We start from the raw sequence: 21,059 nt of genomic DNA, 5'->3' as shown, positions 1-21,059 counted from the left end.
GCTAAAAATAGCAGTGTAGTCATTCCCACTTGGACTGGAGCCTGGGCTCTGAGACCAGCCCCATCTTGCCTGAGTGGGAACATCTATACCGTTATTTTTAGCCCCATCATGTGAGCCTGAATCACTGGACTGAGACTCGTTGCTGGGGGTCTTTTTTTGCAGTATAGATGTACCCTAAGTCCCTCAGCTGGTAACTCTAGCAGAGTTATGTCCTCCATGGATCAGGCATGGAAAAGGTCATATAGCAGACTTGACTGTAAGTTACAATAGTGCCCATAAAATGGTTTGATTCTAATTTAGACAAAGGATCAGTCCAAATTCTTCCCAGGTATCAACCCAATTCAGCCAGTGGAGTTACACCACTGATGTATTTGGCTCAGTTGATTTACACCAGGGTTCAGCTTAGTGCATTGTGTTTTCCATTCCAGTTTCATAGATTCATAGATTCATAGATATCTAGGCCAGAAGGGACCATTATGATCATCTAGTCTGACCTCCTGCACAACGCAGGCCACAGAATTTCACCCACCACTCCTAAAAAAGACCTCACACCTATATCTGTGCTATTGAAGTCCTCAAATTGTAGTTTGAAGACCTCAAGGAGCAGAGAATCCTCCAGCAAGTGACCCGTGCCCCATGCTACAGAGGAAGGCGAAAAACCTCCAGGGCCTTCCAATCTGCCCTGGAGGAAAATTCCTTCCCGACCCCAAATATGGTGATCAGCTAAACCCTGAGCATATGGGCAAGATTCATCAGCCAGATACTACAGAAAATTCTTTCCCGGGTAACTTGGATCTTACCCCATCTAAAAACCCATCACAGGCCATTGGGCCTATTTACCATGAATATTTAATTACCAAAACCATGTTATCCCATCATACCATCTCCTCCATAAACTTATCGAGTTTAATCTTAAAGCAAGATAGATCTTTTGCCCCCTTTAGTCAGACATCTTCAGTTCTGACATCTCTCGGACTGATGACCACCTTATCTAAAAGGGAATAAAACTGAAGTAATACTTAATGATACTTACAATACATCCTTTCACACCACCTTCCTAAACCCCATTTAAAACAAGCCTCCATGTATCCAATATGGATTTACATTCCCCCTTCATGACCGAATTGACTGCAGCTCCTTCTCAGATTAGCTGCAAAACAAATACCCTTTCCCTGCTACGTAATTTACAAATGATGTATTCACTGAAGTCAGACTTGAGACCATTGCTTCTTGTTCTGTCATTGAGACCATTGCTTCTTGTTCTGTCAGGGAACTGACCTCTGCCAGACACCTCTTAGGTTTCCTCATGCTCAGGGTAGGTGGTTGCGAGGTGCCACCCCCCAACCAACCCCCGGTGAGCATCACAACTATACAGCACTACACAGGTGGCCTGAGATCAGATACGGATTATGGACTGGAGTTTTAAAGGTATTTAGGGGCCTATCTGAATCTTTAGATGCCTAAACACCGTTAGAAATCCAGTCCCTAGCCTCAAAAGGCATTCAACTGGATCCCTGCTAATGGGAAAGATGCTATGGCATAGGCAGCAGGGAGTAATTTAACTCCAGTTGTCTGCTTCACAGAGTCCATGCATTCTCTTCTCCATTGGAACGTAGAACTCCTATTACTATCAACAGGAGCTGCACATGCCCAGAAAGGGAAGCATACACTCCAGGTGTGATTAGGGTTTCGTCCCTTGCTAAGCAAACAGCTTCCTAAAGTGCCTTATTAGCCAGACAAACATATTCTTATTAATTGCACCAATACTCCTGATGATTGCATCGTATGCTTGGGGATATGTATCACAATACCAGGAAGGGTGTGGTTTACTCAGCTGATAAAAATCCACGGGAGTACTAGGGAATACATTTAGATTTCAAGCAATATTTTTGCAGATCGTTCTAGGACCGAAAAATGAATAACACCACTGCACTTATATGCAGACTTATCAAAGATCTCACAGTGCTTTTAAAATATTAATTAGTTAAGCTCCCCAACCCCAAGAAATTTGGTAACTATTATCCCTGTTTCACTGGTGGGTAAGCAGCGGGGTCAAGTAGTATGTCGAGGGTCAAGCAGGAAGTTAAGAATAGAACTCCAGAGTCCTAATTGCTCGGTTCCTGCTAATCACTAAGGATGCTCTTTTCCACAGAGGACAGATCCTCAGCTGGTGGGAAATGATGTAGTTATGCTGATTGCAATGGAGGTCTATTAATTTATATCCACGGAGGAGCTGTATTTATGTCTGTAAAGTCACACCGTATATTTGCAAAAGCTCTCCTGCTAAGCACTGTTTAGGCATTCACACATTTGAAAGGGTGCAACGCAATGAAAAGAAGTCAGAGGCCCTGTGGGTTGGTTTTTTTGAAAGTCAACCACATACAGGAACCTGTACAATTTAGAAAAACATATCTAAAAGCCACCGGGAAGCTGACACCGAAGCCGTTTTTACACTCAAACGTTTTTACACAAACGGAGAAAGGAAAATGTACTTAGGAAATACACTCCACGGAGAAGGGCCAGAATCTCAGTGGGTGTCAATTGGCATCACTCTATTGATTTCAATGGAATGACAATGATTTACACCAGCTGAGGATCTAGTCCAACTTTCCAACTGGAAAAAGAAAACCATGTTTATGAAAAAGAGATATTGTTGGACAATCTTTCCCCTCTGTTTCCTATTTGAAATAACTCTGTAGTAGAGCTTCCAAACTCCCAGGCTCATTAACAGCATGCAAAAGAGTTGGGGTAGGATTTAACACTGGAGTTTTGACCATCCGTGTCCTTTTAAGGGGCGTGCATAAGAGTGTGCTATGGAAAAGAAAAGTTTGATTATAGAAACACGAGTAGTATAAATTCAAATCTCTTTTGTCAGCTTTGTATTTGACATATGGTCACACCAAGTACAATGATCTCAAATCTCTTTACAAACTATTAAGCCTCACAATACTTCCCAGGAGGTAGGTCAGTAACATTATTTCCATTTAGCGCAATAGAAAACTGAGTCACAGAGAGGGTTAAGTGGCTGATTTAAAGTCACACAGTGAATGAGAATCCTGGCTCCCAGTCCCATGCTCTGAGCAACATGCAATATGTGACTAAGGGGACATATGATAGAAATCTGTCAAATCATGAATTATGCAGAAAAGTGAATCGGGAAGAGCTATTTGCCCCTTCACATAACACAAGAACTGGTGGCCACCCAATGAAATCAATAGGCAGCAGGTTTAAAACAAACCAAAGGAAGTATTTCTTCACACAATGCACAGTCAACCTGTGGAACTCCTTGCCAGGGGTTGTTGTGAAGGACAAAAGTATAACTGGGTTCAAAAAAGAATTAGCCATTGACAGACCTATTCTCCATGAACGTAACTATTAGCCAAGGTGGTCAGGGACACAACCCCATGCTAAATCTTTGATTGTCAGAACCTGGGACTAGACGATAGGGGATGGATCTCTCAAATTGCCCTTTTCTGTTTATTCCCTCTGAAGCATCTGACACTGGCCACTGTTGGAAGACAGGATACTGGGCTAGATGGACCATTGATTGATCTGACTCAATATGGCTGTTCTTATATTCTTCCTCTTTTACTCAGGGTGAGAACTGGCTCTTAAATACAGCAAATTAATCCTTACAACATCCTGATTAGGCAGAGAAAATATCATCATCATCATCATCATCATCATCATGAAAGAGAAACTGAGGCAAAGCAGACAAGTGACTTGGTCAAGGCCATATGGTCAGAGGCAGGATTAGAACATACAAGTTCTTGGCTCCCTGCTATGACCTTAAACCATGATTTTCTCAGCCCACCTTGATTATCATACATATTGTAAGGAGAGTGGTCACTTTAGATAAGCTATTACCAGCAGGAGAGTGGATTTGTATGTGTGTGTGTGTGGGGGGGGGGTGAGAAAACCTGGATTTGTGCTGGAAATGGCCCAACTTGATTATCATACACATTGTAAGGAGAGTGATCACTTTAGATAAGCTATTACCAGCAGGAGGTATTTTTTCATGCTTTGTGTGTATATAAAAAGATCTTCTACACTTTCCAAAGTATGCATCCGATGAAGTGAGCTGTAGCTCACAAAAGCTTATGCTCAAATAAATTGGTTAGTCTCTAAGGTGCCACAAGTACTCCTTTTCTTTTTGTGAATACAGACTAACACGGCTGTTACTCTGAAACCTTAGTTTTTTAAAGTGTTTGTAACGGTAAGTCCAGAAATGATTTTTAAAGGGGACAAACCCACCACAACAAATATCTTTTAAAAGTGTTCAGACAGAGCAGCTGTGTTCCTGAGACCCTGCATGCTTTTTGTAATTGATTTTTCCAGCGGACTAAACAAATCTGACTATTATGCTGCCTACAAAAAGCAATAAGGTGTTTCATGTAATCTGAATCTAAGATACATGGCCTTTGATCACGTGACACCTCCCTGTAGGCTCAGATGACAACAGGATGGGAAAAATGCCTGGCTAGTGTCAAGAAGATGCATTCTGACCTCTCTAGCACCCCCTCAACAATAACTAAGGGCATGAGAAAATCCCATGCAGAATGGCTCTAAGATTTCCTGGACCATAGAACTTCCCGAAAGCTGTTTATTTATTGAGTTGTCTGTGACTGGAGAGGGATGGTTGACAATGCGGCATCAGATCTCAGCTGTTGTAGATGGTCTACACTGACTTCTAGGAGCTATTTTGATTTCTATCAGCTGAGGATCTGTCCCACTAACTATATTTGGGGGGGTCTGAAAGGGAATGAGGGGTATTTAAACTCCTTTTTCCTTATGAACTAGCTATGCTACTTCAAGGGGAAGATCTGCTGGTATGGGCCTAGACGACTCTGTCCTACCCTGTGAACTAGTACTTGTGTTTCTAACCAAGGGAATGAAACCTGGCTTTGGAAATGGGGTTTGCCAGCTCTTCTTCCCAAAACTACAGAGGCTGCCCTCATGCCAGAGCAATATTGGCTCAACGATTTTAACTCTTAGAATATTGGCTGGGGAAATGCACTCAGCGGGAGAGTGTTCTAATGGCACGGGAAAGATAATCTTAACAGTGCTTTGCATTTATAGCACCTTTCATTGGAGGATCGCAAAGTGCTCCCCAGACACTCAGAACTAAGCCTCACATCTTCCGTGTAAGGTAGGTGGGTCTATACTGTATTCATTTTACAGATGGGCAAACGGAGGCACAGAAAGGTGAAATCGTTTGCCAAATGCACCAGAACCAGCCAGAATCAGACTCAGGAATAGAATCTAGTTCCTACCACTAGGCTAGAGAATGAGGAAATCAATAGCCCCTGATAAATAGTATGGCACATCACAAGGTCTCAGCGAAATGCAGAGAAAACAAGATTTTCATCTCTCAGCAATTAGCAAAGAGACTGGTAGCAGCCACAGGAAATCACCCAGAAAGGTGTTACCATTCTAGAGAAGACTTTGGCTCATGGTCCAAAATACATCCCTGGCATCACATTCCATTGAAGGCAATGGAGTTACACCAGACACGGGTTTAGCCCAAAATTTTTGCAGCCACAGACAAGAGGATGCCTTCTGTTCTGCCCATGTCTGCCCTCTTCATTTGCAAATGTGGTGCCCAATCCAAAGCCCAGCAAAGTGCAGGAGAAGCTTCCCATTGACCTGTGCGGACACTGGTTCAGGGCCTCTAGTCTTTGGCAACTTATTGTGATGAGGGTCAAGGCTGCCAATCAGGAGCCTGACTCATGGGGAACTGAGAAAGGACCAGTATAACCCACACACCTCCTGGGTATGGGGTTCTGTCCCAGCTCCTGGCACCCAGACCACTTAGAGTTAAACGCGTCTGCTCTCCAGCCCTAGCTCAGGGCCATGTGGCTTTTAGCGCACGCAGTAGCGGCTCATGCCTTTAACTTCAGAGGTCCCAGGTTTGATCCCGCCTGCCAACGGGTCTGTAGGCGTTACACCAGGACAACCCAATCCAAGAGCACAGAACCTGGGAGAAATAGACCAAAGTAACCGCTGAGGCTCCTGACCGATCATGTTAAAGAACTTGATTTTTTCCCCAGTGTCTCTTTGCCAGAATGATCCCGAGCTCTGAGGGTAGTTTGGGCAGTTTCAGAGCGGTCACAGCATAAAACGCGTGGTATTCCCCCACCCCACCCCAACCTTGAGTCAATTTCTGACCCAGGCTGCTGATGGACATTCCACCGCGGTGCGGACCAGGGCGCGCAGATCTTGCGAAGTTCTTTGGAGAGTATCATTATTATTCCGCCCTTGAGAAGGACCCCGCCCCCCTTTAATTGCAACCAGCGCTTGAAATGAAGCCTGGAAGTTCACCCATGGCGGAGAGCAACCACCGGGAGCGAGAGGGGTCGCGCTCCTTCACCTAGCTGGGGAGGACAGGACAGCGCAGGGGGTGGTTCACTTACCGAAAGGCAGGACGAAGAAGAAAGGGAACCAGCAGAGAATGAAAACCCCCACGACGATGGCCAGGGTCTTGGCCGCTTTCTTCTCCCGGGAGAACTTCAGGAGGCGCACGGAAAGCGAGCTCCTGAAGGTGTGCCCTTTGCCCCGGGAGCTGGAGAGCGAGTCCTCCGCCACGCTGCGACAGTGGATCCTCAGCACCACTTCCATGGACTTGCCCCTCTCCTTCTTGACCCCCGCCTCCAGGCTCTTGGTGGTCCGCCGGGCCACCACGTAGACCCTGAAGTACATCACCAGGATGACCATGAGAGGCAGGTAGAAGGAGAAGAGGGAGGAGAAGAGGGCATAGCCCGGCTCCTCGGTGATGCTGCAGATGCTCTCGTCCGGGGGAGGCGGCTCCTTCCATCCCAGCAGGGGCCCGATGGAGATGATCATGGAGGAGAGCCAGACCACCCCGAGGATCACCAGCGCCTTCTTCTCGGTCATGATGGCGGGGTACTTGAGGGAGTACTTGACCCCGATGTACCTGTCCACCGAGATGATGCACAGGCTCATGATGGAGGCGGAGCAGCACAAGACATCCACCGCCGCCCAGATGTCGCAGAAGATGCGCCCGAAAGCCCAGGAGCCCAGCACCTCCAGGGTGGCCGAGAAGGGCAGGACGGTGGTGCTGAGCAGCAGGTCCGCGATGGCCAGGTTGACGATGAAGTAGTTGGTGACCGTCTGCAGGTGCCGGTTGCAGGCCACCGAGAGGATCACCAGGATGTTGCCCACGATGGCCGAAAGGATGAAGAGGGCCAGGAAGACCCCTACGCCCACCGCCTGGAGATCCAGGGCCAAAGGCAGGGAGGTGCCATTGGTCTCCGCTTCCTCCCCCGGCAGCCCCCACTCCCTCCAGGACCGGTTCGCGCTGCCCTGTCCCGTCCGGTTCCCATTCAAGCTGGCATTGATCAGATCAGGGAAAGTCATTTTAGAAGGGTCCGGTCTCCATGGAGGATGGCTCCGCCGTGAAAGGGACGCCGGGCATGCTCCCCGCTCCGCCCTCCCTTGCACCGCAAAGAGTTTCTTCCTCCCCCACTCACTGCCCCGCACCCCCAGTCAAGTCCCCAGCCAGGAGGCTGGAGCTCAGCCACCCCCTTTCCAGCCCACCCCACACGGGCAAGCGATGGGTGTGTGTGTGTGGGGGGGGGGGGGAGCAAAAGGAAACGAAGAGCGTGGGGGACCCCTGTGCTCGCCTTCATCCAAGAAGATGCATCGCTTGAGGATGCAGGAGTTGGCCGGACGGATGCAACGAGAGCCCGCTTGTAAATTTCACGCCCATCCTCCCCTCCCTTCCCAGTCCAGGAGGCAGGAAGGAAAATCCAGATCTAAGCGGGAGGGAGGGGCGGAAAGTACCAGCTCCTCGGATGCTCAAACTTTGCATTCAAAGGGTGGCAGGGCTGAGCCAGAGAGAGAGAGAGAGAGAGCGAGGAAGCGGGGACTGTGCCTCGCTTCCCGGGGGTGGTGGCAAGAAGCAGCTCAGTTCTCCAAACCCCTCCTGACGCTCCTGTTGCGTCCCCTTGCTGATCGGGGCGGGGGCGGGATGCTGAAGGAGCAGGAGGAAGAGGAGGGAGTTGTTACTTTGGAAAGAAAAAGGATCCCGGAGCTTGGCATCAAGAGGATCCGTTCCAGCGCCACGCCAGGAGGATGCAAACGGCGCCTTCTCTGCCGGGCAAGCGCTGGGGCAAGGAGCCACGCCGGGGCACTTTTAAAGAAAGAGGCAACCGCACCGCTAGATATAGCCCGCTACCCCCTGCGGCAGCCGCTCCGAGCCGGCGCTCCGCGAGGCGGCACACAGACCCCCTGTCCGACGCTAGGGGGCAGCAAATGGCTGGAATCCTCTCCCGCCAGAGCCACTGGGCTCAGACTCCAGGGGAGGGAGTCGCAGGATCGAGCCCAGCGCCAGGCTCCTGCCGCGGGTTGGCTCCCGGGGCCTGACCCAGCCTCCTTAGGCAGAGCGGTCCCGAGCCCCTCTGGGGGAACAGCCCCCCCCCGGGGGGGGGGAGAAGGGGGCTGATGACAGGCTGGGAGACGGACCCTGGGCTTGCCAGGCTCCCGCTAGCGGCCCCTGCCCATTAGCCTGCACCCAGGAGCCCCCTCCCTCCACCCCTTAGCCCCCTGCGCCCGGCAGCCCCCTTTCCTCCCTAACCCCCCTACCTGGCGCTGCCAGCATGGCCACCTCCCCAAACAGCCCCCTGCTTCTCTCAGCTCCTCCCCGTTCTGCCGGGAGCTCCCAGCCCTGCTGCTTCCCATCCACCCCTCCCCTTCTCCCTGTACCCCCAGTTATCGTCCTGCCTTCCTTTTTAGCCAGCTCCCCCCTCCCTCTGCAGCCAGGTGCTGGAGCTCAAGCCTAGGTAGGCAGCACTGCCTTCCAAGATCCAGCCCCCCAAAAGTATAGGGCAGGAGAAAGGCACTTGGGCAGGGCTACTGCGCGACTAGGAAATCACCCCCTATGCTATAAGCTTTTTTGCAAGACTTAGAAACAGCAGTTTGTGGTTAAAATGTCGCGGCATCGCTTGGGGGCTTGTTTATACAGTCGCTTCCCCCACTGATAAACCCAAGTCTCGTTTCCAGTCATAGAATACCAGGGTTGGAAGGGACCTCAAGAGGTCATGTAGACCAACCCCCTGCTCAAAGCAGGACCCATCCCCAATTTTTGCCCCAGATCCCAAATGGCCCCCTCAAGGATTGAACTCACAATCCTGGGTTTAGCAGGCCAATGCTCAAACCACAGAGCTATCCCCCCTAATTTGTTTCTAATGAGTGATTTGTTTCTAATGAGCCTTCCCCTCCTGCCTCCATACGTTATGGTAGGGCAGTGACCTGGAATGGTTCTGAAGCTAGTTCCTACTGTACACAGGAAATATTTGCTTTCCATTATGTTTATCTTGCATTTTAACAACTATTCCCCCCCCCCAAACATTTGCAGCAAAGTGAATTAACTGCAGCCTGAGCAGTGGCTGCTGATTCATGTTTTGAGCAGCAACTGCTCAAAAAAATTGTGTATTTCTCTGAAGGAAATGAAAAAAAAATCCCTTCCATTTGAATTTTGCTTGTGTGTGTAAGTTTTATGTTTGAAATGGAGATTTTCATCCTCCTTCCTCTACATTCCAGCTTTTTTCCCCCAATGGAAAAGAAGGGGGCAAGGGCAAACACACACACACAAACCCTCAAACATGCCCAAACGGATCTTTATTTATTTATTTGGCAAGAACAAAACATTTAAATCAAAATGACAATTTTCTCTTCTTGTCAAAAAGCCATTTTCATTAAAAGAAAATGCTTTGATGAAAACATTTCAACCTGCCCTGTTTATTTTTGTTTCTTCCTGGGAAGCCAACTTCATCTTGCCATCCTCTTAGCCCAGCAAATTTTGTAGCTATATCTGTACAGCTTTAGATAGATCTCACTGTCTATTGCTCTAGATAAATATATCTCATCTAATCTATGTGCACACAGAGAGAGGGAAACCTACATTTCCCCAGAGTTAAGGATGAGTTGACTTTTTATGTAAAGCAGTATTTACATTTCCTTTTTAATGTGTAGACAGATTGCTTAATGCACTACTGGACAGCACTCTGTTATTATGGTAGTGGGTGTGGTATAAAAACCTACATAGAACAGAATAGAATGTTACTCACAATCAAAATTACACTAAATCTTTAGCCTAAAAGTATTTAATTTTCTGGATTTTGGGGCCCTGATCTACAAAGGTATGGATGTTAGGAACCTAAATACCTTTGTGGCTCTGGGCCTTGTTGTCATACAGAGTTGCAGTGGTTGAACTGAATGCTTGGTTTAAAACTAATTTAGTTAAACTGGGGCAAATGGCTGTGTGGCCACTTATTTCAATTTCAACCAGGATTATTTGGTTACATTTAAATTGATTAGCAAACAGGTTTGAGTTGAAAGCAAATAAACCACTCTTTGACAGGGAAAAGAGTGTCCACACTGGGTTTTGCACTGGTTAAACTCAATTGGTTTAGCCAAAGAGGTGCCACTTTGTGTGTAGATAAGATTGCAAGTCAATCTGCTCAGTTTAAGAATTCAAAGGAGTTGCAACTACAGCTGGTTGGAAACTTTTTGTTGAAACAGTTGTCTGTCAGGAAATGCCGTATCAATGAAAATGATTTTTTTCTGCAACATCATACAGATATGATAAAATGTCCCGCACCAAAATATTTTGAAATGTAAGTAATATATGTGTTACATTCTAGAGGAGCAGCTGTTTTTATTAGCTTAGGAAAAAAAATGATTCCAGGCTAACACAAGGACCTTGAAAACAGCAGCTTAGCTAATTAATACATTGAGTGCTTCCTGGAAGTGTCAAATTGTTTCGCTATAACACAAACTATGTTTTCATTTTGATTGCAGATGGATGAAATTAATGAAAACAAATTCTGAAATGTTAGAATATCCCGTGAAACAGAAATTCTGAGTTTTGACCAGTTCTAATGACAAATGCTTCCCCCTTTGACATTTAAGGCTGTTGTCTCACGTTTCCTCAGCCTCCTCTAGCTTTCTATTGACTTTGTTGATAACATTTGGAATTTTATGCAGATATAGTGCTAAATGCACTCTTGAGCACAGGGTCACTTTTAAAATTAAGAAATTTAAAACCACCAAGTGATTGGTATTATTTGCTATTAACATTAGTATTGTAGTTACACCACAAGAGGGAACAAAGCAGACATATTTTAAAAAGGGAATACAATTTTTTCTATGTACAATACTAGGGCTGAACATGTATTGTATTGTATCCAGTTCTGGGCACCACATTTCAGGAAAGATGTGGACAAATTGGAGAAAGTCAAGAGAAGAGCAACAAAAATGATTAAAGGTTTAGAAAACATGATCTATGAGGGAAGATTGAAAAAAATTGGGTTTGTTTAGTCCAGAGAAGAGAAGACTGAGAGGGGACATAATAACAGTTTTCAAGTACATAAAAGGTTGTTATAAGGAGGAAGGAGAAAAATTGTTTTTCTTAATCTCTGAGGATAGGACAAGAAGCAATGGGCTTAAATTGCAGCAAGGGCAGTTTAGGTTGGACATTAGGAAAAACTTCCTAACTGTTAGGGTGGTTAAGCACTGGAACAAATTGCCAAGGGAGGTTGTGGACTCTCCATGACTGGAGATTTTTGAGAGCCAATCAATTACCAGACACCTGTCAGGAATGGTCTAGATCAGTGCTTCTCAAACTATCTGATGTGGCGGACTGGCAATTTTTTTCCCCAATGTGCCAGGGACTGGGACCATATCTGCCAGGGACCAGGACCATATTTGTCAGGGACTGGTACCATATGTGTGCCATATTATTGTTTTCACATAGGCACGTAGCATATCAGATCAGAAAAACTAACACTCTTCACTGTATTAATTGGAATGGGAGTGTGTCGTACATGCAGAGATGTTCCCATTTAAATACATTGAAGACTGACTGAAAGGCTGTGCGTCTGTGTGGATAGCATGAAATGACTATTATTCATTTACGATCTAAGAAAATATTAATTGAACATTTGTAGTAATATTAATTTATATCAGAAACAATATAATGAATAAAATAAAAGTTGGCAGACATTTTTTATTTTATGTTTATTTTGTAAACAAATAATACAATATTACAATAAAAATAAAAAAAATATTAAAAAATCAAACCAGCAAAGTCTCCTAACAAAGATATTATAAAAGAATTTATTAACACAATAATAGGCATGTTAAAACCTTAACCTTTACTAATGTGAAAGGTGAGCCTGTTTCTTCTTTGTCAGTTTATCCAGTCGTGGTTTGATTGAGGACAGTGCCACACGTAATGGAGAATGACTATCCATACTATTCCTGTACTTTGTCTTAATGACACTCATGGTTAAGAAGCCAGACTTGCAGAGGTATGTTGAAGGAAATGGGAGAAGAGTTTTCAGAGCAATTTCAGTAAGCTCAGGATATTCTGCTTTCACTTTTATCCAAAAGGAAGCAAGTGATGTTGTAGTTTCAAAACTCATCTTCAATCTTTCGTCAGCAGCCAGCTTCAACCGTTTATCCTCCATAGTGACAGTTAAGTCATCTTTCAATGGAATAAATGGATTTCGGATCCATCCAGTCCCTTTTCGTGGATCTTCTTCTACTGGAAAGTAAAACTCAAAACGTTCTGCCAAATTTGTCAAATGTTCACTGATGACATTTTGTAGAGGTGTAACATCAAGGTCTTCACCTGCATCGGCGATGATAGTCGCTAAGTTGTGAAACATGTCATCACAATCTCTTGACACTCGACTCTTCCATGCTTTTAGCTTTTGTTTCTGTCCGTCGATCTTGTCTGCTATTGTAAGATACGAAGCTATCCTTCCCTGCATGGAGGTGTTGAGATAATTAAAGATGGCAAAGATATCAGCCAAATAAACCAGCTTGACTATCCAATCCACATCTCAGAACAATTGTGATCAATTTGATTTTTTGTCCTGAAGAAACTCAGCAAGCTTGTTTCGGAGCTCAAATACTCTTGAATGGACTTTTCCCTCGATAACCGACGTACATCGGTATGCAATAGGAGCTGTTTATGATCAGCTCCCATATCATCACATAAGGCAGTGAGTAGTCTCGAATTTAAAGCATTCGCCTTTACATGGTTCACAATTTTTACAACACTGTTTAGTTCCGCTGACATTTTTTCTGTTGCAAGACTTTCTCGGTGAAGGAAGCAGTGCGTCGACGTGCATTCGGGTACAAGCGCCTTAATCTGGGTAACCACTCCAGAATGCCGTCCTGTCATTGCGGCAGCACCATGAGAACATACGCCTACGCAAAACGTGAAATCCAACCCCCCTTTGTTAGCGGTGTAGTCGCTCACAGTCTTGAGCACTTTAGAACTAGTTGTTTTTGTTGGTAGTGAAGCAGAAAACAAAAACTCTTCCTTCAAATCAGCCTCACGTTCAAAGCGCACATACACCATCAGAATTGCCGTATTAGCAACGTCTGTACATTCCTCAAGCTGCAAAGAAAAGTGCTTTGATCATTTAATCTGTCCTATGAGCTGATCTTCCCTATTGTGAGCCAGATCGTGAATTCATTGAGCTATAGTGTCATTTGAAAGTGGCACCTGATGTGATCAGAAAAGACAGCCCCTGTTGTGTTGTTAACCACAACCTCCTCCCCAAAACAGCCCCCCCGAGCAGCATTAACGCCCCTGCCTGAAGTGAACCCATTGCCTTGGCCACAGCCATGCTGACTAGGGGCAAAGCCTGCTTTCTTTGGTCACAAAGGGCCAGATGGTGTCCCTCTCACTCTTTTTTGGAAAGTAGCTGCACTGATTTCAATGGGACACTCATGGAGTAAGGCAGTATGCCCTGTGAATAGGGATCTGACCCAAAGTGAGAACTGTCTTGCATTAATAGCACTATTCACCACTTTTGTTACTATCTTCCCACTTCATCTCTGTCATTTCCATTTAACGTCATACCCATTAAAAATGATGTGGGTCAAATATTGCCCTGGTGCAAGTTACAGTGGAGTTACCTGGATCTCTAGTGGTGTCTGAAAAGCAATGCCATGATAAAGCATCCTATATTACTCTTGCTGCTAATAATACCAACAATAAGTGGCTATCCTCAATGAAAATCCCAGTAGCCTCCACTTGAATCCTTCAGACGGTTTCTACTGGCCTCTCTTGGGATCAGATTTAGCTACCCTTACTCCTGTTGAAATCAGTGGAGCTATGTTAATTAGACCTGCTTAGGATCTGTTTCTTGTACCACATGCTGGGAAGTGATATAAAGGATTCCGTGCTTGTAAAACTAAACTGGCTCTTTATTAAGAGAACTGTTTACAGGGATGCTGCAACTGTAAGTAGCATTCTAGCCATGTGCCCACAGGCTGACTTCCCAGCACCTCCTAGAAATTCTTCCCTCCTGCAACCTGTGCTCCACTCTCCAAGTTCCATGCAGGTTGCTGCACTAACAGCGTTTGTCTTTTACAAATCTAAAAGAGCCCTAAGTTTATCAGTTATTTTTACCGCTAATGACAACCCATAAACACAAGCCAGTCTTCATTCCTGGTTCACCAAGCTGCTTCTAATCCATGCTACGGATATTTCAGAACAATGGCAATGTTTTGCATTTCTGTGGCTCTTGCTCTATTGAAGTCAGTGGATACAGGCTTCGGCACGTCAGGCCTTCTGGTTCAAAATCTCAAAGGGCTTTTCAGATATTAATGAAAAACCTCCCTCACAAGTGTGTTGGTTAGGCATGAGTAGTACCCATTATTGTCCATTTTTACTGATGGGAACACTGGGGCACTGAATGGTGATATTGAGGCCGCAGAAGACATTTGGTAGAAGTGAGAATTATACTCACATCTCTTCATTCCCTCTTCAATGTCTTAGCCAAGACAGGAACTTTTTTTCCCTTTCAAATAGACAATGTGTTTCTATTTTCCTCTCTAGGAGTCCTCTGCTCACTTAATTTAACCTGTCAGTTCTCCCTGTGGTTAACAGAGTGATGTGTCCAGTGGCTGATGTTAGCACGTACGTCTCCCAACACTGCTCCTGGTGTTTCCACTAAAATCTCGATGAGCTTTTGCCTTTCAGTGTGACTGCAGGTTAACTAATTATCCTCACTTTTCTAAAGCCAAAAAAAAAAAAAAAGCGTAAAAAAGCAGTTATAAAAAGAAGAACTGAGTCATATACAAACATACGGGGCCAGATATCCCTGGGGTAATCCTACTGAAGTTACACCGGTAATTAATTTAGCAGACCGTGTTATAGATTCACAGATTCCAAGGCCAGAGGGACCATTGTGATCATCTAGTCTGACCTCCTGTATAACACAGGCCAGAGAGCTTCCCCAAGATAATCCCTAGAGCAGAGCTTTTAGAAAAACATCCTATCCTCATTTAAAAATTGCCAGTGATGGAGAATTCCCCACAACCCTCAGTAAATTGTTCTGTAAGCAGGGTCTGAGTGAGCTCTCCCTTGACATCTAGGAATGCACTGGGCGGGGGAAAAAGATTTCAGGAACAGACCATATTTGCGTAAACACACCTACTCAGCCTAGTCACGCAGCATGATGGAACTCCTTTGCCAAAGTAATGAATTTTAGCTGGTGCTGAGTTACAAATACTTTAGTATTGAGTGCAGAGTTAATGAAATGTTGTTATCCTTACTGAATAAGTAAAGGGCAGCAGAACTGTATGTAGCCTACCCTGGTTGAGGGGGTCACCCTACACTGTACCTCATTTGCTAAGCAGCGAGTAGGCCTGCCAAATCCCAGGGAAGGGAAAAAGGGGTGGGGGTTGGGTGTTCCTGCACGGTGGTGTGGCCTCTGCCTAAGAATCCCTAGACATCATTTGACCCTTCCCTGTCCATTATTTAGAGACCGGGCTGATAAGACTCATTTGAGAGTCCTAGTTTTGTTCAGTGATCGCTAGGGCTGAAATCACTGATAACCAGGTGCTGACCCTTATACCCACTGTGGGACAGTCTTGCGGCGAAAGAGCCTGCACCAGCAGCGAGGTTCCCCACTGTCTGCTGAAATCCCCAAGATTTCATCTGGGTTAGTGGTGGGACCTCAGAGCGTGACGTCGCAGCCGAGAGAGCCGTAGCAGAGAGTGGGGGCAGTGTCAGCCGGCAGCGACGCAGAATGAAAGGCAGCAACTGTGAGCCAGTTCAGCAGTGGCCACAGCACGGAGGCATTGCTTGATGTCTTCTGCCCCCACCACCCCTCTGCCCCCAGGGTGGGAGGTGATCTCATGTGAACGCACTTGTGAACTCCGGGTCTTCACTGGCCAAGGACAGCAACTGTGAGTGGGGTGCAGTGGAGGGAGGGGGGAGTGGCGTGTTAAAGGAACATCTGGTGGTCAGACTTTCACACTGCAAAGTCACTGCTCAATGTACGCTGGGTTTTTGCTCATGGTGATATGCTTTTGAATTGGGGTTGTGGTGTTTTCCCAAATTAATACCAGGTTCCTTTTCCCTTTTTGTTAAAAGTTTTCTTTGCTATTCACAGGCAGTGCTTTTGAGAAGGGATGTATTGCCTCTTAGAGGCACCCAATGGTTGTGTTTAATTTTCCCAGATTACTGGATGGGGGCTCGAGCTGGTTCTGTTTTGTAGTGTTAAGAGGAGCCCCCAGATATTGAACTTGGCCGTTGTTGCTGCCGACTCCACACGGCAGAAAGATGACATTTCCAATGGTTAATTACCCTCACTGTTAAAATTTTACACCTTACTTCCAATCTGAATTTCCCTGGCTTCAACTTCCATCCATTGAATCTGCTTTTCTCAGCTTGATAGAAGAGCCCATTATCAAATATTTGTTCTCCATGGAGATACTTGTGACACTGGCAGATCAGCCAACCTGTGTATGACCCATAACAACTTAACAAGAGGCATTACAATTGTAATCAAGACAATCCACTTATGCATGGGTATCAAAGACATGTTAATTAGGCTGGCAATCCCCAACTCATTCACTTTGTATTGATAAGAATAAGAGAATAGGTACTAAGTGTATAAGTCGGTGTTTACCTATATCCTGTTAAAAGTCTAACAATTTCACTGTGTAAATGGCTAACTTTTTAATAAGCTGGTTTTTCTGGGGCTCTCACCTCATCAGATGGATATTCTGTCCCTTTTCTAACACACCTTTTCCTTTAAAGACGTTTGGGATCAGACGGTCTGTACAACAGCGGCACTAAAAATTGGCGAAAATGGGGCTGCTTGTCAAAATGCCAAACAGGTATCAATTGTAGCAATAAGAGCATCAGCACACCTGCTCTGAGAATGGAGGCAGCTGGGCTGAACTCTAGAGGGTCCCTGTGCACCACTATCTGTCCAGAGAAAATCAGAGCTGACATGCCCTGAAAGGCATTATCTGACTCTATCTTTCTCATTTTGGCTAATGAGGCTCTCAAAAGCTAATGAGTCAATCAGACACAAGCTCTCCTTCCAAATGACTCATGGAAACCATTTCTGAGAAGACAATTAATATCATCCCTGCATTGGCAGGAAAAACAGCTGGTTTGGACCAAGTAGAGCTCAGTTATTTATGACTATTATGTTTAGTGGCATCAAGAAGCCCTAATGTGATAGGCACTGTACACACTCCCACACACGCACACATAGTTAAGATATGCATGCCCTGCCCAGAAGAGCTTACAGTGTAAACAGACAGCAGGAGAAAGAGCTACAGCCTGAAGAGGATTAGAAAGTGAGGATTCGCTGAAGATGACAGAGTTTATGACAGAGGTAAGAACTGATCTGACTTCCCAAGTCCTAGGCCAGTGGTGGGGTGACTAGATAGTCCTTATCCCCAGGAAGAACTTGGATTTACTCTATGTTGTGTAGGGTTTGGAAGAGGATGCATTAATAAAATCTTGAGTTCTGGATAGGAAGTTTGTAGGAGGCCTTCTAGACTGAGAAGCTATGCGATCTTCTGAAGTTGGCATCTGCACACTACCCAACTCCTAGTTTAGTGTTGTGTTGATCACAGTTTGTATTGGCGTAGCAATCCAAGAATTACCATAATCCAGGACAGGTGTTTTAGCAGCCAGTGAATCCCACATTTTGACAACAGCTTTTCAGTGTCCTGGAAATTATTGTGGTTAGAGAGTACTTTCTACTGCTGCTTTGCTGCGGAATGAAAACGTGGATTTCACAAACATCAATAATGTAATTTAAAAAATCAGTTAAAGTTCAAGGATTCTTTTGATCGGATGGGAATGGCGGAGAAAGATGAGAGAAATAAATGCTGTTTTGTATTATTGGGAATACACTCATTTCTCAGCATATAATTATCAAAGTGGTGGGGAAACAAGGAACCCCAAAGAGCACCTAGTCACTGACACAACTTTGTATGGTAGTTGTTGTCTCCATAGTGGCACAAGATAAATAAATCTAGATTCTCAATCCAGGGCACAGTTAGCCTTGTAAATCCAGACAATTCCACTGGCTGAGAAAGCTCAATGGGAGAACCTAAGCACAAGAAAGAAAGGCAGGAGAGTGGGATGAACACTAACAAAGCTGGGATGTATGATAGTAAATACTTGCAGAACTATTAGTCAAGGGCTATGGGTCACCTTCCATATAAGGAGAAATTAAAAAGACTGGGACTGTTCAGGTTAGAAATGAGATGACTAAGGGCTTGTCTACACCACGCAGCTTTTAGCGACAAGGCTGTGTCAACACAGCGTTAGCTTTGTTGGCAGGAGAGCGCTGCGGCTAACAGAGCCATGTTCACACTGCGTCGGCAAAACTTCTGTCTTTCGTGCCGGGGGCTTTTTTAAGTACCCATGAAAGACAAAAGTTTTGTCGACAACTTCGCAGTGTAGACATATCCTAAGAGGGGATAGGATAAAGGTTTATAAAATCATGAGCGGTGTGGAGAAAATGAATAGGGAAGTGTTATGTACCCTTTCATATATCACAAGAACTAAGGGTCATCCAATGCAGTTAATAGGCAGCAGGTTTACAACAAACAAAATGAAATATTTCTTCACACATCGCAAGGTCAACCTGTGGAACTCATTGCCAGGGGTATTGTGAAGGCCAAAAGTATAACTGGGTTCCAAAAAGAATTAGAGAAATTCATGGAGGATAGGTCTCTCAATGGCTGTGAGCCAAGATGATCAGGGATGCAACCCCATCTTTTGGATGTCCCTAAGCCTCTGATTGCCAGAAGCTGTGATTGGATGACCGGGGATGGATTACTTGATAATTGCCCTGTTCTGTTCATACCTTCTGAAGCATCTGGTAACAGCCACTGTTGGAAAAAAGGATACCGGGCTAAATGGATCACTAGTCTGCCCAAGTACAGCAATTCTTATATTCTTAAGAAGATGGTTTAGGACCTGATCCCATTGACTTCAATGGGCTTTGGATCAGGTCCTTCTTGAACAGAGAGGAGAGAATAAATGGCTCAAGTTCAGAGATCAAATTGTCGACAGCTCAAACAAAGAGGAGGTTGACCATGGAGTGTTTGTTTATAAAAGTCAATGTTGACACAAAACTTTACTAGTTTAATAAATAATGACCAGAAATTGTAAGGAAATATAGGAAAACAGAGGGCAGACAGGGAATCCCCTGGGCCTGGAACTCCTCCCTGATCTAGTCCACCAGGCCTCAATGCTCTCTTCTTTCAATTGTTTCCTCCTCTTCCAAAAGTCCTATGAACCCCCTGTAAGTACAGCTAAAAGTATTGAGGCCTCTGGAGATGAGTGTGTGCCTATTCAGACTGCAAGCTAAGGACTTCATTATTTATTTTTATTTACAACACCAAGCATGCAAGGTGCTTGCCGCTCTGTAGAACAAAGTCCCTGCCCTGACAGCTTACTTATTTTTGTAACCTCTCAGCCAGGTATTGTTGGCAGCAAAAAGGGCTGGGTTCAATTTCTGAGGGGGTTCCTTCTGAAAACTTAAACACTGGCGGAGCTCCCACCTAGAAGCCTGGGAAACTGTACGTAGCATCCTGGGCAGCTTTGATGGGCTAACAATAAATTAATATTTATTAGGTAAGGCTATCGCCCCCATGGGTGTCTCAAAAATAGTCCTAACCTCAGACATCATCTTAGAGTTGTGAGTGGCTGATGCCTTCTACCCACTTCCCTCCTCATAAGAATGGCCCTACTGGGTCAGATCAAAGGTCCATCTAGCCCACTGTTTGCTGACAGTGGCCAATGCCAGGTGCTTCAGAGGGAATGAACAGAACAGGTAATCATCAAGTGATCCATCCCGTCACCCTCTCCCAGCTTCTGGCAAACAGAGGCTAGGACACCATCCCTGCCCATCCTGGCTAATAGCCATTAATGGACCTATCCTCCCTGAATGTATCTAGTTATTTTTTGAACCTTGTTATAGTCCTCCCCAGCTCTCCACCCATACTTTGTTGTTCAGGGGCTGGTGGAGTCCAAGATTCAGGCAGATCAGTCTGCAGCCACTAAGGGAATTGGTGTGTGGGCTCTACCACTTAACTCAGCCAAAGTGATTTCAGCTTTGATTGCTGCATAAGGAAGCCCACACCAGAGTCCCTCAGGTTGATTCTCACTCTCTGTGGCTTCAGCACAAGCTATCTCAGCTCAGTCTGCTGCCTTGATGCTGCCTCTGTACCAAGTGTCTGGAGAAATTGGTAGCATATAGGATGACTTAAGGCAATGTTTCCTCCCCCCAAAAGATAAGAACCTCTTCCTCCTTTTCTCTAGCCCTGTCCAGACTCCCCTACCCAATTGTGCCTGACTGCAGTTTCAGACAGGGTGACCCCTTCACTCCAAACATATCCGGTGCAGTTTTTAACCCTTTCATTTTCTCAACAGAGACAATAAAATGTTATTGCCCCCAAACTCAAAATTTAACTGTATTTTAACCTGCGTCCCAGACTGTCACATAACTGAAATGCAAATGAGGCCAGGTCCATTCAGTCATTTCTTTTTGCTCACCACCAGGTGCCAACAGAGAGCTCCCTGTCCGACTGAACCCTGGTCGATCTGGAGTTCTCAAGTAGTTCTGGGCTACTCTTCTCCTTATTCACCAATAGATGTCAATAGTGAGTCTTCTTTCCAGGGCTTTGGACCATCGGGCTTACATTATTATTAGAGTGCAAAGAGAAGCTGCAACAGAAATTAAGACCCCGTT

At 45.3% G+C, this 21,059-nt stretch overlaps 1 protein-coding gene across 1 annotated transcript in view; it reads right to left on the bottom strand.

The window, feature by feature from the left end:
- Positions 1–7,381, bottom strand: part of ADRA1D (adrenoceptor alpha 1D) — a 72,533-nt gene extending 65,152 nt beyond the window's left edge. The window contains exon 1 of the mRNA XM_073342927.1: positions 6,414–7,381. Coding sequence (XP_073199028.1) covers positions 6,414–7,377 — 964 coding nt within the window. The 5' untranslated portion in view covers positions 7,378–7,381. The remainder of the gene's footprint in view (positions 1–6,413) is intronic.
- Between the last annotated feature and the right edge of the window lie 13,678 nt (positions 7,382–21,059).

The sequence above is a fragment of the Lepidochelys kempii genome, chromosome 4, assembly GCF_965140285.1.
Source record: "Lepidochelys kempii isolate rLepKem1 chromosome 4, rLepKem1.hap1, whole genome shotgun sequence".
NCBI lineage: Eukaryota > Metazoa > Chordata > Testudines > Cheloniidae > Lepidochelys > Lepidochelys kempii.
The sequence above is the reverse complement of the archived record's forward strand: the minus strand, read 5'-3'. Positions and strand labels throughout refer to the sequence as shown.